The sequence below is a fragment of the Urocitellus parryii genome, chromosome 3 (assembly GCF_045843805.1).
Source record: "Urocitellus parryii isolate mUroPar1 chromosome 3, mUroPar1.hap1, whole genome shotgun sequence".
Lineage (NCBI taxonomy): Eukaryota > Metazoa > Chordata > Mammalia > Rodentia > Sciuridae > Urocitellus > Urocitellus parryii.
In genome coordinates, this window is record NC_135533.1 from 205,366,224 (window position 1) to 205,388,080 (window position 21,857).

Sequence of the window (21,857 nt, forward strand, 5' to 3'; positions counted from 1 at the left end):
ATCATGGGAGTGGTAGTTCCAGGGCGTGTCCGGCGCACCCGGCCGCCGACGACCCAGGTGCTTTCGGGTCACAATCGCGAGGTGTGACGGAAGATGTAGTTTTGAGGCGACGCGCCTGGCTCGCCGCAGAGACCGCTGGGAGGACAGGGGTGGTCAAGAGGAGGAGCGCCGCGCATGCCCCATGGCACGCGCCCGTGTCCTGATCTGGGCGGTCTGCGCGCTGCGCCTGGCGCTGGCCACTGTCTACTTCCAGGAGGAATTTCTGGACGGAGGTGAAGAGGCAATGCCGGCGGTGGCGGGGCCGTAAGCTCCCCGGGGCCTGTCGCCGCGGGGTGGGCAGGGGCCGAGCCTGGAGGGCCGCTCTCCCTGCCCTGGACCCAGGTCCACACACTTCCCGCCCTCACTGGTGTTTCCTCCCACAGAGCGCTGGAGAAACCGATGGGTGCAGTCCACCAATGACTCCCAGTTTGGGCATTTTAGAGTGTCGTCGGGGAAGTTTTATGGTCACAAAGAGAAAGACAAAGGTTAGTGTAGAATCAGGGGAGAACAGAACCAAGCGTTAAACCCCATCGAGCGACCTTCCAAGGTGGACGTGATGCAGAAATAACGCTCCTACACCCACTAAGCCTCAGTGGGATTTTCCTCGCCTCCTTGCCTGGTTTAAAAATTCTTTTCATACTTGCCCTAGTCATCCAGCTTCATGAGCATTTGGAGAGGAGGGCCTTGCCCACCGAGGGGATACTCCCTTTTTTTTTTTTTTGCACCACCGATTGAGCCCAGGGGCGCTTAACCAGTGAACCGCATCCCCAGTCTGGCTAAGTTGCTAAGTTGCTGAGTCTGACTTTAAACCCGAGATCTTCCTGCCTCAGCCTCCCGAGTCGCACTTCCTTCCACTTTTATTTTTCACGTTAAGAAAAAAGTGGAGGCAAAAGTTGCCTGCTGTCAAGTGCGCACACCGCAGGACTGCAACACCGCGACTTTCAACATCTGTACATCCAGGTCAAGAACCCTACTGAAACTCCAGCGGTTAGTTTCTCATGCCCAAGGGAAACCTCTATTTTGGCTTTTCCTTTTCCTTTTGCTTTTCCATTTATTTTTATTTATTTATTTTTTATTTTAAGTCAGGGCCTCTTTAAATGGCCCAGGCTGGCCTCATACTTGTGATCTTCCTGCCTTGGCCTTTCCAGTAGCTAGAATTAACAGACGTGCACCATCACAGCTGGCTTATTTTGGCTTTTTCTCATATCTAATAGTCAAAGGTGGATGCACTACAGATGTTTTACCAACTCTTTTTGAATAGCTTTTACATTTTTTAGTTGGTAGGGCCAAAAAAAAAACAAAAAGGGAATAATACTTGCTAATTTGTAAAAATGATGTAAATTTTAATGGAATATGTGAAAGTTTGGCATCCCTAAAGTTTCACACAGCCACATGGGTGTTTCCACACATAATAGCCCAGACATTGGACGATGAGTGCTTTACCACTGAACCATATCCACTGCCCTTTTGATTTTTTGTTTTGAGACAGGGTCTTGCTAAGTTCCTGAGGCTGGCTTCAAATTGCTATCCTTCAACTTTAGTCTCCTGAGTTGTTGGGATTACAGGCACACACCACCCTACTGACTCACTAGCCACGTTAGTGCTTCAACATCAAAGTCATCGCTGGCTCAGAGATTGAGTAGCTCACAAGGTCTAAAATATGTCTTCCCTGGACATGCAGAAGATTTTGGCCAACTTCAGTTTTTGTTCTTCCAGTGGCAAGGATGGAACCCAGGGCCTTGCACATGCTGGGCAAGTGCTGTATTACTGACCACCTCCCCAGGTCTCAACCACTGATTGATTTATTTATAAGGTTTTTTTTTGGGTTTTTTTTTTTTTGTTTGTTTGTTTTTACACAATACCTTTATTTTGTTTGTTTATTTTTATGTGGTGTTGAGGATCGAACCCAGGGCCTCAGGCATGCTAGGTGAGCGCTCTACCACTGAGCCACAACCCCAGCCCCTCAACCACTGATTTAGATGTGGTTTCCCTCTTCACCACCTTCCCGGTCACCTCTGTGTTAGCCGTGTTAGCCTAGGCTACCTGTGAGTCCCGCAGCCTCTGGCTTTGGGTCATGTCTACGTTGTTTTGTAAAATACATGTTGACCCCAGCAGTCAATAAAAATGAGCTCTGTGCCAAAAGTGGGGTGATAATAAACAGGCTACTCCCTGAAACTTGTCGAAGGACAGGACTTCCCACTTGGAGTTGTTTGGGCTCCCTGACACACAGTGTTTTCCCTTCCTCCAGTTTGGATTCCTGAGATTCTGTGCAATATTTTCATTTCTTCAGCGCAGTCTGATCCTTCCCTGTGGAGATTTAAAAGCCATGGATGAAAAAGACGAGTCTAATTTAGTCAGACAGAAATGGGAAGTGGTGACAGAATGGGGTGCTCGTGGAGGGTGACAAGACACAAGAGAGGTGGAGAACCACATGACTTTCAGATTTCCTTGCTTATAGGGGGAGAGAAGGTGCCCCGAGTCCTCTGAGGAGGGAAGGATAGGGAAAAGAGGTGTGGTAGTGGACAGTCAGCCATGAGTTAAGACTTGGACCTATGAGTACCAAATACCAGGTTCATGGATGATCACACAGGGTGGGTCACAATAGGAATGGCCGTCTTCAGGTTGTGCAATAAACTCCAATATAATAAAAGAATTTAGGGCCGGGCGTGGTGGCACACACCTGTAATCCCAGTGACTGTGGAGGCTGAGGCTGGAGGATCACAAGTTCAAGGCCAGTCTCAGCAACTTAGTAAGAACCTGTTTCAAAATAAAAAGGGCTGGGGATGTAACTTCATGGAAAAGTACCCCTGAGTTCAATCCCTGATATCAGAAAAGACAGGGAAAAAAAAATAAAAAAGGATTTAGGGGCTGAGGTGTAGCTCAGGGGTTGTAGAGCCCTTGCCTAGCGGCCCTGGATTCCAGTGCTCTGGGTTCCAGCCCTGGTGCTGCGTGTGCATACACACACACAAAAATAATCCATGGGATAATGGTGGACAGTGGCATGTGCCTGTAATCACTGATACTTGGGGGGCGGGGGGTAGAGACAGGAGGATCACAGCTGAGGATATAGCTCAGTAATAGTGCTCTTTCTTCACATGCATGAGGCACTGGGAGCCATCCCCATCCCCAAAGAAGAAGAAGAATGGTCATCTGGGCATGTGGCACATGCCTGTAATCCCAACAACTTGGGTGGCTGAGGCAGGAGGATCACATCAAAGCCAGCCTCAGCAAAAGCGAGGCTCCTGGGGCTGGAGTTGTGGCTCAGAGATAGAGCACTCATCTAGCACATGAGAGGCCTTGAGTTCAATCCTCAGCACCACGTAAAAATAAAGGTATTAAAAAAATTAAAGGTATTGTGTCCAACGACAACTAAAGTAAATTTTTTTTTTTAAAAAAAAGCAAGGCACTAAGCAACTCAGTGAGACCCTGTCTCTAAATAAAATATGAAATAGGGCTGGGGAGGTGGCTCAGTGGTCGAGTGCCCCTGAGTGCAGTCCCTGGTACCAAAATAAATAAATAAATAAAAAGAACCATGTCTTCATGAAAAGAGCCACCTGGTGGGGCTGGGGATCTAGCTCAGTTGGTGGAGTGCTTGCCTTGCATGCACAAGGCCCTGGGTTCAATCCCTAGTACCAAAAAAAAAAAAGCCACCTTGCAAATGACAGCTGGGGACAGTGAAGCTCTTTCCTGTACATCAGCGCTCTGTCAGTCATGGTCACTTCACCTGCTGTTGTGTTTCTGAGCTGTTTTAAGATGAGAAGACGTGGGGTGCTTCTTTCTGTTCTTCATTCAGCTGCTACCCAGGCTTCCTTGTGTATCCTTGCCCCTTAGAAGATGAGGGGGCAAAAATAACTATCCATATTTGTCATTTAAGGTTGTAACTTAAAACATTAGAGGTGGGGCTGAGGATGCAGCGCAGTGGCAGAGCCTGCTCAGTATGCACAGACCCTGGGTTTCATCCCCCCGAAATAAGTAAACAAATACCATAACAAAGATATATGAGGTACAAAAACATCTGGATGCATAAAATACGAGTTTTGTGCAAGCTAGGGACCTATGAGTGATGTGTCCCCAGCATGCTGTGTCAATTCAGGTCATTGTAGACAGCAGCTCCCTGTCAATAGAACATAGATCATCACAGGTGGAGAAAGGGCATCTGTTAGCGTCCATGCTTTACTGAGCACAATGTCATTCCTAATCCTTCATGAGTACTTTCTGTTGGAAGGTCTGCAGACCACTCAGAATGGCCGATTCTACGCCATCTCTGCACGCTTCAAACCGTTCAGCAACAAGGGGAAAACTCTAGTCATTCAGTACACCGTGAAACACGAGCAGAAGATGGACTGCGGCGGGGGCTACATTAAGATCTTTCCTGCAGACCTGGATCAGAAGAACCTCAATGGGAAATCACAGTACTATATTATGTTTGGTAAGTTGACATAGCAGAACACCACCATCTCTGTGGTTCAGACTTTGACAGTTAATATATTTTTTTCTGTTTTATTGGATGTTAGGTGCTAGGTGAATTCCTAGATATGGATAGAATACTCCCCCACACACACACCGCAAGTCGTCTTAGAGAGCAGTGACTTCACTGACGTCACAGCTGCTCGAGAGGCTGAGGCAGAAAGGTTGCAAGTTCAAGGCTAGTATCTGAAACTTGACGAGACCCTGTCTCAGAATGAAAAATAAAAAGGACTGAGGATGTAGCTCAGTGGTAGAATGCCCTTGGGTTCATTCCCAATACTGAAAAAAAGAAAAAAAAAAGAAAGCTGGGGTGTAACCTGGTGGTGGAGCACGTGCCGGCTGGCACCCGCGAGAGCCTGAGCTCCATCGCCAACAAAAAAGGAAAAAGAAACCAAAACGTCTGCTTTCGTTATTTATTATCCTCTTAAAACAAGACACTGGAGCTGTCTAGGAAAAAGAAATACCTGCTGAATTAGAGGTGGCTTCACCTCTAGATTTGGTAAACAAAAATAATCAGAAATATTCACCAAAATATCACTCTTAACTCTATTTCGCATGTTTGCTGCCTACGAATTCTGAAGCAGCATAATTCAGAGTAAAAGATGAAAAAGCCTGGCATGGGGATGCAGCTCAGTGGTAGAGAACTCTCCCAGCAAGGGCAAGGCCCTGGGTTCCACTCCCAGCACCACGGAATAAGTAAATATTAAAATAAATTTTCTGGATTATTTTTGTTTTTAACTTGAGATTGCCTCCACTCACTCAGCTCTCCTACAGTGCTGCCCTGCTCACTCCACTCCAGCCCTTGCTTTGCCAAGCGCTGATGGTGAGGAAGAGAGAAGTATGTTCTGTGGGTCCTTGCCAAAGGCTTTCAGTTTGCAATCTCAGGTTATGCGTAAACCCCCCCAAAACTTGTGAGACAGCCCCTGTTTTGTCAATAAGAAGTCTGATTAAAACTATTTGCCCAAGCTGGATATAGTGGCGCACACCTGGAATGCTGGTAGAGACTGAGGAGGCTGAGGCAGGAGGATTCAAGTTCAAAGCTGGCCTCAGCAATTTATCGAGGCCCTAAGCAACTCAGCAAGACCCTGTCTCTAAATAAAAAATGCTTAAAAAGGGCTGGGGATGTGGCTCAGTGGTTAAGTGCCCCTGGGTTCAATCCCTGGTACCACACACACACACAAAAAAAATATTTGCCCAAAATTAGATCACCCCAAGTTCATCTGTCTACTGCATTTCCTTATGCAAATCAATTACAAGCTTAAATATTTTATTATTGCCATTCATGGAAATGTACAGATTTTCTGGCCAGTTTTAGATGTGTTCTATACCTTCACTAAATATTCAAAGTATACAGGTGCTGAAGAATACATAGAGAAATGCTAACTCATTTTGAAGGGAAAAATACATCTCAATCCCGAGGAGGCCAACTTTCAACCAAATATTTCACATGCCATAGCTCTTGTTTAAAAAATTGAATTGGAATGTTGACCAGTGATGACAGAAAAGGAAATTCTATAAACACATGTCCTTTGAATGCAGCTGGGAGACAGACCTAGTGTATTTTGTCAACCCCACAGGTCACTATTTCCAAAGTAGTTTATGCTTCTGGACCGTTGATAACGTTCTTTTTGTTTTGTTTTTGCTATTTGGGGCTGGGGATGGAACCCAGGGCCTGGCACATGCTAAGCATGCGCTCTATCACTAAGCTACACCCACAGCCCCCAAATTGATAACGTACTTAAAGTAATTTCAGGCAGCCTGGGTTACTATGATTCATTCTGGAATTTTGTCACTGCAAATTGCCAAGAAATGTTAAAAGTACAATCTAGAAGAAATCTACAGTATTCACAGTGGATTTTTCTATCAGAATCCCCAGGGGTAGGTGCCACCAGGGTCAGTGGATTTGGTGGAATTCCATCTAAGACAGGGAGAAAAGAAAATTAAAAAAGATGTTTTAGGATAATCTTTTTTTTAATATTTATTTTTCAGTTTTAAGTGGACACAATATCTTTATTTTTATTTTATTTTTTTTTTAGTGTGGTGCTGAGAATCAAACCCAGTGCCTCATGCATGCTAGATGAGTGCTCTACCACTTGAGCCACATCTCCAGCCCCTGTTTTAGGACAATCTTAAGGCTTAATCTGTAAAGCAAAAGCAGGGTAATTGTAAACACCTTCAGAAATCTTGGTGAATTTTCCAGATACCTCCTATAAACTTTGTTTATCATATTCAGAACTCCAGTCTCTTATCTGGCCCCATCTTGGAGAATTCCATTTCCTTAGTGACTGGATTCCCCCCCACACACAATGGGGGTGGAATCCGGGGCCTCCCGAGTGTTGGGCAAGCATCCTGATGTTCCAGACCAGGGAGGACACCATGGCGTGGCGAGGCTGAGTCGTTGAGAGCTGGGATGAGCCGAGCCAGGCTCCAGCTCTGAAGCCTGCTCCCCGCACCTGGCCCCAGGTGCAGGTCAGAACCTCAGGCCAGGGGCTGGGGGAGCAGCTCGGTGACAGACCGTGTGCCTCTCAAGCGCAGGGCCCTGGGTTCCATCCCAGCTCCACAAAGGAAAAGAACTTCAGTCGGAGGCTGAGGCTGAGGCTGAGGCTGAGGAGGGGCGGGGCACTGCTGGACTGTCAGCCTGCCTTTGCTTCTGTGCTGGGTGGTTTTTTTTTAACATTTATTTTTTAGTTTTAGGTGGACACCGTATCTTCCCATTTATGTGGTTCTGGGATGGAACCCAGTGCCTCGTGCATGCTAGGCGAGCGCTCTACCACTGAGCCACCACACCAGCCCCTCGGTGCTGGTTTGTCCTTGAGTCCAAGGTGGCTTCAAAGGCCAGAGAAGAGATCTGACTGGGAGAAGGCGGTCACCACCCGCCGATCTTCACATGAGCATCTGATTATTCCTGGACATATGAGTTTCCTGGGCCTCATATTTCTAAGGAGAAAAGTTGGTTATCCTGTGGTCAATCATTATGGAAGAAAACTGAGAGCACCTGATATTTTTTTTGTAGGACCTGATATTTGTGGATTTGATATCAAGAAAGTTCATGTTATTTTACATTTCAAGAATCAGTATCATTCAAACAAGAAATCAATCAGATGTAAGGTAAATGCCCTCATATTCAAATGATTGTATTAGTTATTTTCTTCCTGCCTTCATTTTTGGTCTTGTTTGTTGAGGCGGGTCTTGCTGTTGGTCCTGAACTCCTGGGCCCGAGGGACTGGGGGTCTCCTGGCCTGCAGGGGAGGCCACCACGCTCCACTTCCATGAACTCCTGCCTGATGATCAGTTTGGAGGGAAGGGTTTTGATCTTTCAGTATTTAAGAGCCAGGGAAGGGTCCTCGAAAATATGCCTCTTGTCCCTGGTTTCCAGTGGGTGGCCCTTTGGTGACACTGCCTACTTTGGTTTGTTTTCTGAGGTTTTCACCCAGTGGCAGGGCACTCTTCGCTGTGGTTTATGACGTCAGGTTATAATTGACCCCCTGAGGGTCACAATAGCATAGTCATTGGGTATTCTAACCGTATCTATCATCATTAAAGAATGAAATATTCAAAATGAAAAAAAAACACACATTCTGGAGTAATTAGACAATCTTCAAAATCCCAGAACATGGAAATGGGAATATTTCCAAAATGAAATCATACTTTCTTGTCTTTTTGCCCAGGGATTCCTGTGAAAATGACGCTTTTTGTCTTTGAGCCCTCCTCAGAACTCGGTTATGTACTGAATTCTGTGCTCTGGTGTTGGAGGGGGACTCAGACCTGCCTGGATGCCCGCACAGCCAGAAGAGGCTGCCAACGGCCCAGAGCAGGGCTCCAAAGAGGCGGTTTGCCAGGTCCCTTAGCCTGGGCTGGTGAGGAGGAAGGGCCCCCTCTCTCCCCACCCTCTGTATTGAGTGCAAACCTCAGGAAGCAGGGGCTGTCCCCTGGGGCACTCTAGCACCTAGAACTCAGGTGAAAATGGGCAGGAGACACACAGGTTTCTCAGTGTCATTGAGGCTGGAGGGGAGGTGCCTGTAGCCACTCGCAACCCTCTCAGGGGAGCAGATGGCCTCCTCACAGACCCTGGAGACTGCAGGGTCCTCTCTGGGTGGTCCTAAAGGATCAGCGGGTTCTCCAGCACACCATGCTTGTCGTGACACCCCTCCTGCAGGGGCGAGACAGCCCACACCCCCAGTCTTCCTCCCTCTTCAGTTCAGTTCAGCTGAACACCAGGGGGACAGGGAGCAAAAGGAGAGGAGGCCCCAACAGCCTGGAACATGCCAAGGAGCTTGTTCTGTAGAGAGGAAAGGACATGGTCGCCTTGGGTCAGAAAGCCCACGTGGCCCTGAGTGGCACCCATAGGCTCCCTCAGACTGTGTTGCTACAGGGCTAATGATGTGGCCTTGCTTCACAGCACCTAGTTGACCTCCTGGCCTCAGGGAAGAACACTGTTGTGTTCACAGGGCTTTGATTGGTTCTGCAACACTGTGGAGGAAAGGTCCAGAACCCCACGAGCAGGCAGTGCTTGGTCCTCCAGGGTTTTCAAAGAGGGAATCAGATCTTCCTGTTAGTTGGCTTTGTATTACTATGACAAAGTACCTGAGACAGCCAACTTAAAAAGAGAAAAGGTTTGTCTGGGCTCATTGTTTGGTGGTTTCAGCCCATGGTTGGTTGGCTTTGTTGCTTCATGCCTGTGGCATCATGGTAGAGGCTTGTGGCAAAGGCAGCCCGTTAACCTTGTGGCTGAGAATGAAAAAAGATTAAAAGACACCTGGTGTCCCTTTCAGGGGCACCCCTCCAGTGACCTAACTTCCTCCCTCAGCCGTCCCACCTGGTTCTAGATGCCCTCAATCGCACCACAGGCTGGTGACCAAGCCTTTAACACGTGGGCCTTGGGGACACTTATCCAACCACAGCCGGAGCCATGTTGTCTGCACCGAGAGGAACCAGCCACACAGGAGAGGGCCTGGGAGGAGCGGGGGTCTTCTGCGGCCGTGTGGCTGCTCCACAGGATGCCCCTCCCTCTTTAATCTTTATTTCATTTTTCTGTGGTGCAGGGGCTAGCACCCAGGGCCTCTCACGCGCTGGGCATGAGCTCTACTATGGAGCTACACCCCGACCCAGGATCCCATTTTGAAGACCAACCCCTCTTCCCAGAGCCTCCCCAGGTCTCCTTGCTGCACCCAAGGCTTGCCTGGAGCCTGCTTTAAACTGGTATTCAGACCCGCGTCCAAACGGCACGGGTTTCACAGCGGCCCTCCCCTAACCTGGCAGGTTGATGGCTTCACACACCTGTACGCTCTGGTTTTAAGACCAGACCTTTCTTATGAAGTGAAAGTTGACGGTCAGGCCATCGAGTCCGGCAGCATTGAATACGACTGGAACTTGACCTCGTTTAGGAAAATGGAAGAGTCTTCAGCAGAGTCTAAGGATTGGAATCAGGCAAAAGACGCGAAAGCCCAGGTATGGATTTTTCCTGAACAACTCTGGGAAGTGTAAGAGGTGTGCGAGATCAGTTTGGAAGCACCTAGCTACTGTACAAAGTCACAATCTTATGACTGCTCTCCCCAGGGTACAGGCCCCCTGAGACCAGCCGCACAGTACACGTTACGGCAGATGGCAAGAGAGCTTTATGATATTTGAGATTCAAACAAGTTGGATGTTGCTTTTTTTAATTTCTTTTTTTAGCTGTAGATGGACACAATACCTTGGTCTCATTTATTTTTACGTGATGCTGAAGGTCAAACCCAGTGCCTTACAGGAGCGAGGCAAGCACTCTACTGTTGAGGCACAACCCCAGCCCCTAGGATCTGTTTCTCTAAGCAGTGTTTTTATGCTGAAGATGGAACTCAGGACCTTGAACATGCTGAGCACTGCTCTGAGCCGCACTCCAGCCCTAACCAATGTTTTCTTAATAAAAGGATAATTATTTATTGAAATTGTCATATACAGGGTGTAGGGTATGTAACTCAGTGGTGGAATATTTGCCTAACTTGTGTGGGCCCTGAATTCCATCCCTATCACCACACACACACACACGTACAATCTTCTTATTTCTGTTATCTTGAGAAAACACTTGTACAAGACTTGTATGCTTTTTTCTTTTTTTTGATACTGGGGATTGAACCCAAGTGTGCCTAACCACTGACCCACATGCCAGCCTTTTTGATTTTTTGAGACAAGGTCTCACTAAGTTGCTTAGGGTCTTGCTACAGTGCTGAGGCTGATTGTGATCCTCCTGCCTGAGCCTCAAGTTTACAGGCATGTGCCACGATGCACAGCTTTTATGATTTTTTAATATGGGATTATCTGAATATTGGTAAATCCAATATTTTGGATCAACATATTTTCTAATATGTTTATTTATTCAGTATCTACTAATCTGTGTGTGTGTGTGTGTGTGTGTGTGTGTTTATATATTCAGTTCACCCTCTGTACCTGTAGGTTCTGTATGCTTGGATCCACCAACTCTGAATCAAAATGCTAGCAAAAAGTTTCATCCACACTGAACGTGTACAGGCTTTTTTTCTAGTCATGATGCTTTAAACAGTATGACAACGATAGATGCGCCATCCACCATGTGTTAGGAGAGGCACTTTAAAGTACACGGGAGGACATGTGTAGGTTTATGCAAATACTGCATCATTTTATAGAAGGAACTTGAGCATACAAAGATTTTGGTGTATGAGGGGAATCTTGGGATGACTGTATACATTTGTGTGAGTGAGAGTGTGTGTGTGTGTGTGTGTGTGTGTGTGTGTGTGTGTGTATTTAGACAGCTGTTACAAAGTCCTCTAACTGGATAGCTTGTAATCAACAGAATTTATGTCTGACAGTTCTAGATGTTATGAGTCCAAGGTGCCAACATGGTTAGTTTCTGGCGAGGGCTCTCTTCCAGACTGGAGACGGCTCGTTTCCTGCTGTACCCTCACAGGAGGGTGAGAAAGCTCTCTAATGTCACTTTTACAAAAGCACTCGTCCCATTCATGAAGGTTTTACCTTCATGACTTTTTGGTCTCCTATGTTAGTCAGTTTTCTGTTACTGTAACAAAATACTTGTGATAATCAACTTAAAAAGAGGAAAGATTTGAGTCCCTATCTCTAAATGAATTAAAAAAGGGCCAGGATAGAGCCCTTGCCTGACATTTGCAAGGCCCTGAGGATGCTCAGCACTGAAGAAAGGGGGAGAGGTTGTTTGGGCCCAGTTTTAGGGGTTTCAGTCCATGGTTCTGGGCCTATTGCCTTGGGCCTGGTGTTTAGAGCATGTTGGAGGGTGCTGATGAAAAGGCTGGGGTCCTGATATCCCCTCAAGGGCACACCCCCACTGACCAGAAGACCTCCCTAGGCCCCAGCTCCTCAGTATCCCACCACCACCTCACAGTGCCACAGACTGGGGGCAGAGCCATTAGCATACGAGCCTTTGGGGGATACTTATCCAAACCATAGCACCCCCTGGAGGCCCAGACCCCTAGTATCATGTCAGGGTACGAGTTTAGCCTGGGACTTTCAGGGAGACACCAGCATTCTGTGCACTGCCGTGTGGGTGTGTAAAGAACTTGATAATGTAACTACTTAAAAAAACATTTTTAGTTGTAGATGGACACAGTATCTTTGTTTTTATTTACTTGTTTTTTGTGTGGTGCTGAGGACCGAATCCCAGGCCCCATGCATGCGAGGGCAGCGCTCCACCACTGAGCCACGACCCTCCTGCGACTGCTCTTTTCTGCTACTCAGAAGTCCCCCGATAAACCTTGCTGCAGTATATAGTTGTCCCCCCCCTCCCCCGCCATTTTCTGGAACAATCTGTGCACAGCCAGAAACAAAAGACGATTTACCATCAGGGCTGTCCGTGTGTGGCTCCCACCCTCGTGGCTTTGGGCTTTCACCCCACTGAAATCCTGTGGAGGGATGGGCGGGGGGACGAGGCCATGTGGGTGCGACTGGAGCCCCGGCAGGGCAAGGTCGAGGAGGCCAGGCACTGGGCTCTTTGACAACTAAGTTAAACAGGAGGGGGACATCATGGCAGGGTTGGGGCTGCCCCAGTTCCTCTCTCAGGGCTGGGGTGGGGCTTGGTGGCAGGGCTCTGGCCTCGCAGGGGGAGGCCCTGGGCTCTGTTCCTAGTGAACTCCCCAGCTGGTCCGACTGTTTTGTTTTCCTCTCCCGACGTGCAAGGACTGGGAGCAGCATTTCCTAGACGCCAGCGCCAGCAAGCCCAGCGACTGGAACAGTGAGCTGGACGGGGACTGGCAGGCGTCCCTGCTCCAGAAGCCGCCCTACCAGGTGAGGGGCCGCCCTGCCACGTCCCGGGACCCTCGGGCTGCACCGCCCCTGCCTGGGCCATTGGGCCCACTGTGTGTTTGCTGTTGCAGGACGGCCTGAAACCAGAGGGCATCGACAAAGACATCTGGCTCCACCAGAAGATGAAGAACACCAACTACCTGACCCAGTATGACCTCTCGGAATTTGAGAACATCGGTGCCATTGGGCTGGAGCTCTGGCAGGTCGCTCATCTTTTTTTTTTTTTTAATGTTTATTTTTTAGTTACAGGTGGACACAGTATCTTTATTTTACTTTCATGTGGTGCTGAGGATGGATCCCCGTGCCCCACGCATGCCAGGCGAGTGAGAGCACAGCCCCAGCCCTGGTCACTCGTCATGAATTTGCTTTGGTTTCATATCTCTGAACTCAAAGGTGAAGCCCTTGATTTGCATTCCTGCTTTTCAGTGAGAACCTAACCAGGTGCTGGGACCCGAGCTGGGGGACAGCTGTGCTTCCCACATGCCTGTCGCCTTGGAATTCCCCTCTTTTTTTTTTTTCATAGTTTTAGTTATAGATGGACCTTTATTTTGTTTATTCAGTTTCATGTGGTGCTGGGGATCGAACCCAGGGCCTCACACATGCTAGGCTAGCGCTCTACCACTGAGCCCCAGCCCCCGCTGGAGTTCCCCTCCTATGCTTGGAACTTCTCTGCTCAGAGCTGGCTTGGGCCTGGGATTCTGCATTCCCAGCCAGCTCCAGGGGTGCCGGCCCAGCAGGCCCTCTACCCACACTCCCAGCAGCGGGGCTCTGGGTAGCACTCCCCCATGGCAATGGCCGTTCTAGGCACTGGGGAGCTTTTCAAAGTCCCCATGCCCACATGCTGGTTGCATCCACATCCCTGGGGGTGAGGCCTAGGGATAAAGAGATTTTTAGCTCTTTTTTTTTTGTTGGGGGGCTGCTAGGGATGGAACCCTGAGCCTCACAACTGTTAAATTCATGCACCACCCCTGAGCCTCACCCCTAGCCCACATAGAGGGTACAGTTTAGTATTCCTGAAATGGGCTTAAGTGCCTTCTACTATTTTTTTTTTTTTTGGTACTAGAGATTGCACTCAGGGGCACCAGACCACTGAGCCACCTCCCCAGCCCTATTTTGTATCTTATTTAGAGACAGGGTCTCACTGAGTTGCTTAGCACCTCGCTTTTGCTGAGGCTGGCTTTGAACCCATGATCCTCCTGTCTCAGCCTCCTGAGGCCCTGGGATTACAGGCCTGCAGTACCATGCCTGGCCCACCTCTACTAGCCAACCAGTTTATAGTATTGAGCTAAATACAACCATCTCTCTGTGGAAAATTGGAACATATGTGACATCAATAGTGAAGGCTTCTTTTTCATCTACAGGTGAGATCTGGAACCATCTTTGATAACTTCCTGATCACAGACGATGAAGAGTATGCTGAGAATTTTGCCAAGGCCACCTGGGGCGAAACCAAGGTACGAAGGATACATACAGTGAACTTTGATCATTCCTTTGTTTCAAACACTTTGTGCCAAAGTCTGTCACTTAGGAAAGGGCTGGCTGAATTTTTACTAGTGGACACCTGAGCCAGGTCAGAACACAGAAGGTCACCTGTACTCTGCAGCCTCCACACACTCTCCCCGCACCCCGGAGGCGAACTCTGTCCCACCAGCGCGTCCCTCTGACCTCTTCCTGAAACTCACGTGAAGGGAAGCGCACCAGTGTCCCATTTCTGTGTCAAGTGGCCGAGGTTGTCACCTGCTGAAGGGAGAAGGTCTATCCAGGTTCACGGTTCTGAGGTTTTAGTCCTTGAGCAGTTGGTCCTGTGGCTCTGGGGCCTGAGGCTGACACGGTGTCTGGAGACCACTGAGCAAACCAGCCACTGACCTTCTGGTGAGCCAGGGAGCAGGGAAGAGAGGGGGCTGCAGAGAACAGGCCCCCACCCCACCAAGCCTGCCCAGGGCACACCCAGCGACCCAAGCCTGCCCTCTACAGTGCCATCCCCCTCGGGAGTACTTGGGAACCAACCTTTAGCACTTGGGCCCATGGGCCTTCGGGGGACAAACCATAGCAGGGCCCCCCATTGGGGACAGTTGGAGACAGTGTCGTTCGTTCACACTCGTGTGTGGAGCAGCAGCACTTTCTTCCTGGTTTTGGCGAGAACTGGGTATTGAGCCCAGGGTGTCCCACCACTAAGCTTCACCCTGGGCCTTCTGTGTGTTTATACAGACAGACAGACTTACTGGGGAACCACCTAAGGGTGCTTAACCATTGAGATGCTTTTTTTTTTTTTCCTGGAGTCAGGGTCTCACTAAGTTGCTTAGGGCCTCACTATGTTGCTAAGGCTGGCTTTGAACTTGTGAACCTTCTGTCTCAGCCTCCCAAATTACTGGAATCACAGGCATGCCCCACCCCGCACCCAATTTACTTTTTTATTTTTGAGACAGGATCCTGCCAAGTTGCCAAGGCTGGTCTTAAACCTGTGATCCTCCTGCCTCAGCCTCCTGAGTCGCTGGGATTACAGGCATGGGCCCTGCCCCCATGACCAATAGCTCGTTCTCACTGTGAGAATATTCCAGAATGTATGTGCTCATTCTCTGTTGATGCAGCTTTGGGTTGCCCCCAGTTTGGGGCCTTGTGAAGGAGGCTGTTCTGAGACTCTGAAGAGAGACACCTCCTTATCAATACAGGGCAAATTCCAAGGGCCAGTGGGTAGGCCTGAAATCTCTATGGTCTGTGTTTTATATAGGGTTTTAATTTATAAATCAGCCACAAAAAGAGATGAACAACAATTACTAATAATAAAATAGAACTAGTATGTGACACTGTACTGCATTGATAGCTATTTAAAAGTTGTGAATTATTCTTGAAATTTTCCAGTACATATTTTTGAACCATTTTTGATGGTGGGCAAGTGAGATCTTGGGTGAGGGGCGGCTCCTGTGTGTGTGTGTGTCTGTAGTGGACACATGTCCAGGAGTGGACTGCTGGGCCACTTGAATGTGCTACAGTTCAGATCTCAAGTGCCCCCAGAGGCCCATACGCTGAAGACTTGGTCCCCAGCCTGTGGTGCTGGTAGGAGGTGGGCCTTGTAGAAGCCAGCTCGGTCACTGGGGACATGTCCTTGAAGTGGCTCTTGGGATGCTGGCCCCTTCCTCTTTATCCCTTTGCCTCCTGGCTGCCATGAGGTGAGAACTTCCTGTTCCAGGTGCTCCCTGCTGTGTGGCTGCCCCACCACAGACCCAAGGCAATGGGGCCACGTGGTCAGGGACTGAAGCCCCCGAGACCCTGAGCCAGAGTAAAATCTGCTGCTCATAGAGTGGTCATCCAGGTGCTGGGTCACAGTGGAGCTGATGGGCAATGGCTTGATGTGGCCAAACGGTTTTCAATGCAGTTATCCTTTCTACAGTGGGGACAGTTGCACTGTGCCACCTCTGTGACAGTGCTGGTATTGTTGATTGTTGTTAAGTCAGATTTATTGAGGTCTAATCTACCCACTATGAAGTTCACCCTTTTAGGCATACAATTCTGAATTTGGACAAATACATATCTTTCTGAAACCAACACCGAAAATCAAGAGGTGGAATAGGTCCATCACCCCAAAAGGTGTCCTTGGGCCCTTTTTAGTCACCCCCTCACCAACCAGGCATCGTCCTGTGGTCCGCCTTTTCCAGAATGTTGTCGAGTACCCGGCCTGTGGAGCTGCTCAGGTCTGGGCTCTCACTCTGCTAAGTGTGCACCCCGCCACGGAACCACACTCGCGGCCCCGGGAGCTGCTTCTTTAACCTGGTGGGAGGTGTCTGAGACTCCTGTGGGCTGTGGCCGAGTCAGGAGGTCGTTTCTCTTATCGCCTTGGAGTTTGTGCGTTTCCTAGCTTGGCCTGTTTCCAGGTTTGGTCAACATGCGTGTTCTAGGCTCCCACTACTTCAGTAGAATACCGGAGACAATCTAGAACGAGCACTTCTTCCGCTCTGTGTTTTAGAGGTCACGGTCCATGGTTGGCCCCGTTGCTTTGAAGTCTCGAGCAAGGCAGCCACCACAGCAGGAGTGTGTGACCAAGAGAGCCACTGGCCTTGTGGCCAGGAGAGAAACAGTGACAGAGGGAGGGCTGGCCCATGATGCCCTAGGCTCCACGCCTTGAGTTCCCGCCACCTCCCAGGAGCACCAAGGTGGGGACCGGGCCTTCAACACAGGGGCCTTTGGGGACATTGTAGATCCAAACCATAGCAACAACAAAGCTGCTATAAGTGTTTCATACGGTATTCTCATTTCTTTGGGGTAAATCCCCGGGAATGGGCTGCCAGGCCACATGGGCACATCCAGACTCTCTCCAGACGACAGCACCATTGTGCGGTCCTGGCCACCCCTCGGCTCCCGTTGGTGCAGTGGTGTCTCACTCTGGTTTCATTTCGTTTCCCTGATGACAAGTGGCCACTTGGAGGTCCTCTTGTGAAAGGCCTGGGTTGACACAGGCTTCAAGCCCACCATGGTGGTGCCCACTTAGAGTCCCAGCTATTCAGGAGGCTGAGGCAGGAGGGTCACTTGAGCCCAGGAGTTCGAGGCCAGCCTGGGCCACATAGCAAGACATAGTCTCTTAAAAAAAGTAAAAATCCAGGATTTATTTTCACTTGGGCAGGGGGAGGCCAACAGATCAGGAGATGACTGCCATTAAAATGAGAGTTCTTGTTGCAGTTACACCAAGAGAGCCCACGAGGCCACACAGGGCCACACTAGGGTCAGCCAGGAGGCAGAGGGAGCGTGGGGAAAACTTGGGCAGGAACCTTTAATGTGGTTTCCACAGGAAGAAGCGAGTATGTCACCACAAGCAGACTCTGAATTGATGACGGTGAATTGTTTCAGTGGGCTTTGGGGCCTAGTGGCCACCCCTCGTTGTCTGATGTCTGGTTCCAGGTGATGAGAGCAGGGGTGACGGCCCAGAGGGCACGAGCTCAGCTGGAGGAGGTGGTTGGGTATGGGCTTTGGATCGTTTAGGTTGCGCAGGAAAGGCATTGTGTCAGTCGTTTTCTGAGTCTGGATTACTTGTAAAGAAAAGAAGTTTATTCAGTTTACAGTTTGGGAGACAGAAAGTCCCAAGATTGGCAGCTCCATCTGTTTAGCCACTAGTGAGGGCCCCCTTGGCTGGGTGACAATATGGCAGAGAAATGGAAAAGGAACTGATCACGTGCAGAAGGGTGGACAGTCCAAACCTGTGAGGACTAATTCACTTTGCAAGACGAATATGAACCTCTTCCAAAGTTGGTGGCCCCATGACCTAGTTACCTCCCACTGGGACCTGCCTTTTTTGTTTCAGTACTAGTTATTAAACCCAGGAGTACCATCAAGCTACATCCCCAGTTCTTTTTATTTATTTTGATATAGGGTCTTGCTGAGTTGTGGAAGATCTCACTGAATTGCTGAGGCTGGTCTCAAACTTGCAATCCTCCTGCCTCAGCCTCCTGGGTCGCTGAGATTACAGTGTGCCCCTACACAGCAGGCTGACTGGGAATCGATTTTTTTTTTTTAACCAGGGATTGAAACCAAGGGTGCTTAGCTACTAAGCCACATCCCCAGCATTCCCCCACCAGATTTTATATATATATATATGATTTTGAGATAGTCTTGCTAAATTGCTTAGGGCCTCACTAAATGTTGAGCTCATGATCCTCCTGCCTTTGCCTCCCGACCCGCTAGGGTTACAGGGGAACACCACTGTACCTGGCTGGAAATCTTCTTGTCCTTCACCTTCCTGGTCATTCCGTGTGCCGTGATTTTCTGACTTAGATTCTGGGGCTTCTGTTTATGGGTCCGTTCCCTGATCTGTTCTTTGATGTCCCTCGTGCTCTGGAAATACAGGAGGATGCATGTGTTCCTCTGACTGCCAGAATAAATGTCCACAAATGAGTTTGTTAAAACAACAGAAATGTATCCCCCTTGGTTCTGGAGGCCAGAAGTCCAAAACCAGTATTGGTTTGGGGTATTGATCCCTCCTATGTATTAAATCAAAATGTGTACTTAAAAAGAAACTCAGTATTGGTGGGCTGCAGTCAGGGCAGCCTGGGGGCCGTGCTTGCTGTGAATGCTCTGGGGCAGGTCCTGGTATCCCTGGTGGCTGGCTGCGTGTCTCAGCCTCAAATTCCATCTGGCCTTCTCTTCTTGTCTCTGTGTGTCAAAACCCTTTTTAGCCCTCTCTTATGAGGACATTTGTGATTGGGTTTAGGGCCCATCTGGAAAACTGGGATGGTGTGATTTTGTGGACCATCCCCTCAAGGCCCAGGGGTTTCAAGGCGTGGACGCCAGCCTGCGTGCTGCTGGGAGGTGTAGAACCTTTAAGAGGTGGGGCCTCCCCAGAGGGAATTTGGAGGATGTTGCACTGAAGGGTTTGTTGGGACGCCAGCCTGTTCCTCCCTTTTGCTACCTGGCTGCCATGAGTTGAGCAGTTTCCTTTGCTACACGCTCCCTGTCATGATGCACTGCTTGCCACAGACCCAAAAGTGACAAGGTCAAGCCACCATGAACTGAAACCTCTGAAACCTGAGCCAAAAGCCTTTCCAAGAACCCTTTCCCACATAAGGTAACATTTGCAGGTTTTGGGGATTAGGATTTATTCTGTGTGTGGTGCTGGGGAGAGGACCAAGGCCTTCATGTGCTGGGCAAGTGCTCTAGAACTGAGCCACACCCCCACCCTAGGGATCAGGATTGCCATCTTTAGGGGCTCTTTTTCTTTTTTGGGGGGTGAGTGGGTGGGTACCAGGGATTGAACTCAGGGGCACTCGACCCCTGAGCCACATCCCCAGCCCTGTTTTGTATTTTATTTAGAGACAGGGTCTCACTGAGTTGCTTAGTGTCTCGCCTTTGCTGAGGCTGGCCTTGAACTCGTGATCCTCTTGTCTCAGCCTCCCGAGCCCCTGGGATTACAGGCAAGTGCCATCACACCTAGCTAGCTGTAGGTGGTATGGAAGCTTCTGGAAAGCAGGGAGAGATTGACATGCATATGGCCCGCCACTGGGCTCCCAGTAAGCGTGACCTACGGCCACTGGAGTCTTTGTTGTTGTGTTTCACCAGGGTCCAGAGAGGGAGATGGATGCCATACAAGCCAAGGAAGAAGTGAAAAAAGCCCGCGAGGAAGATGAGGAACTCCTGGCAGGAAAGTTTCATATGCGTGAAAGTCATTTCAATAGATATTACAGGCGGGATGAGCTTTAGTCATCCCTATTATAAAGATGACTGATAAAAACCTTGTTTCTACTTTAATCTGCATTGAAAAGGTCACTTGGTAACTGGTCCAGCTTTCTTTTAAAAACGTTCCGTGCTTTTGGTGGGGTCAGTCACGTTTTCCTCAGTGATCCCTATGCACCAGGAAGTTCCCCTCCCCAGATCTGAGCGCTGGAGGCCACAGACCAGCAGGAATCTGGTCAAATACATGACGCTCTTAATCTCTAAAATGTTTTTATAAAATAAAAGTTGATAAGATGCATTTTGAAAAAGAGCAATGCTTTATTTCTCTAGTTGTAAATCACTGATAACATATGAAAGTTTCTCAATATAAAACCCTTTTTTAAAAAATTTTATTCGTTTGTTTTATGCAGTGCTAAGGATTAAACCCAGTGCCTCACACCTGCTAGGCAAGCGCTCTGCCACTGGGCTACAGCCCCAGCCCAAATTCTTTTTATTTTTTTTTAAATTGAGGTGCTGGGGTTGGAACCTAGGGTTGTGAACATACCAGGCAAATACTCTACCACTGAGCCACATCCCTAGCCTGCCAGTCTCTTCTTGAAGAGATCTATTTTTTTTTTAAAGAGAGAGTGAGAGAGGAGAGAGAGAGAGAGGAGAGAGAGAGAGAGAGAGAGAGAGAGAGAGAGAGAGAGAGAGAGAGAATTTTTAATATTTATTTATCTTTGTTGGTATGTGGTGCTGAGGATCGAACCCGGGTCGCACGCATGCAAGGCGAGCGCACTACCGCTTGAGCCACCTCCCCAGCCCCAAGATCTATTTTCACAATGAAATTCATGTTTGAATTTATCAAACTTATGACTCCAGAAATTTGGAGGCTGGCAATCTCAACAATAATCCCAATAATATGGAAGGTACATATAGCACATTGAGAGTTTGAAAAGTCTGGGCAGGAAGTGAAGTTCTGACAAGGTTTATTCTGGTCCTGGTTGAAGATGATAGACCTTGAACTCGGACTCTTTATCCTAATCAGACCTCACCATTTATCTGGGGGTTGGTTCTCAAGAAGCTAGACTCTTCTGCCTCATGCACGGGTAGGATTCAAACACTGCCTACCCCTTTTTTCTCTGAATGGGGTGAGAAGTCAGCATCTGGAGAAGCCGAGGCAGGCCGAGAGAGTGCCAGTCACCATCGTTGCCCACTTCTGTGGGGCTCACTATCTGCAGTGAGTTGCCCTCAGGAACTTTCTATGAAAATGGAGATCTCAACTGTGCTGACCAGTGCAATAGCCCCTGAGCCCTTGGAATGTAGCTAATGGGACCAAGGAATAACTTCTTATTTTATTTCATTGTACAGAGGGTCCCCAAATTCTCATGCTTCAATGTGAGTTTTTTTCAATTTCATACTGGTGAGAAGATGATAGACATTCAGTAGAAGCCATATTGGGAATCTTGAATTTGGATAATTCCCAGGCTAACAAAATGCATGGTATTCTTTTGCCATGCTGGGCAGTGGGGTGGGTGCCAGCTCCTCGTCAGCCTGTGCTCACAGGGGAAGCAGCCAGAGCCCGAAGTGCACTGTGTTGCTAACTAGGAGGTGTAACAGGGTCGGCAGATTAAATGCATTCTTTATATTTTCAACTTACAATGGATGCTATTCGGGTCCTGAGTTAAGGAATATCTGTAATTTCCATTTAAAATTTAGTAGCCACATGTGGTGAGTGGCCTCCCTGATGTATATAGAGTAGCTCTGAACTCTGGTGAGACAGGCTCAGGACAGTTGATCACTGTCATGAAGGTCTCACAGGCCACTCAGACTGTGCTGCTGGCCATGGGGGACTTGCACACATCGCTGAGGCTGTTTCCAGTGTAGACGATGTTGGAGAGCTTCTGTTGCTACTGACCTCTAGACTCAACCAC

At 48.7% G+C, this 21,857-nt stretch overlaps 1 protein-coding gene across 5 annotated transcripts; it reads left to right on the top strand.

Annotated features, from left to right (window-relative positions):
* The first annotated feature begins 110 nt into the window (after positions 1-110).
* Positions 111-20,154, top strand: Calr3 (calreticulin 3). 5 transcript variants are annotated; one of them, XM_026389991.2, is made up of 9 exons: positions 111-272; positions 423-524; positions 4,265-4,468; positions 7,520-7,614; positions 9,766-9,954; positions 12,664-12,771; positions 12,861-12,992; positions 14,151-14,243; positions 19,831-20,154. In XM_026389991.2, exons 1-9 carry the CDS (start codon positions 182-184, stop codon positions 19,969-19,971), a joined length of 1,155 nt encoding a protein of 384 aa, XP_026245776.1. In that variant the 5' UTR covers positions 111-181; the 3' UTR covers positions 19,972-20,154. The 5 variants fall into 5 exon arrangements, with proteins under 5 accessions (XP_026245776.1, XP_026245777.1, XP_026245778.1 ...); XM_026389993.2 differs by having other exon boundaries at positions 250-303; XM_026389992.2 differs by lacking the exon at positions 423-524.
* The last annotated feature ends 1,703 nt before the right edge of the window (positions 20,155-21,857 follow it).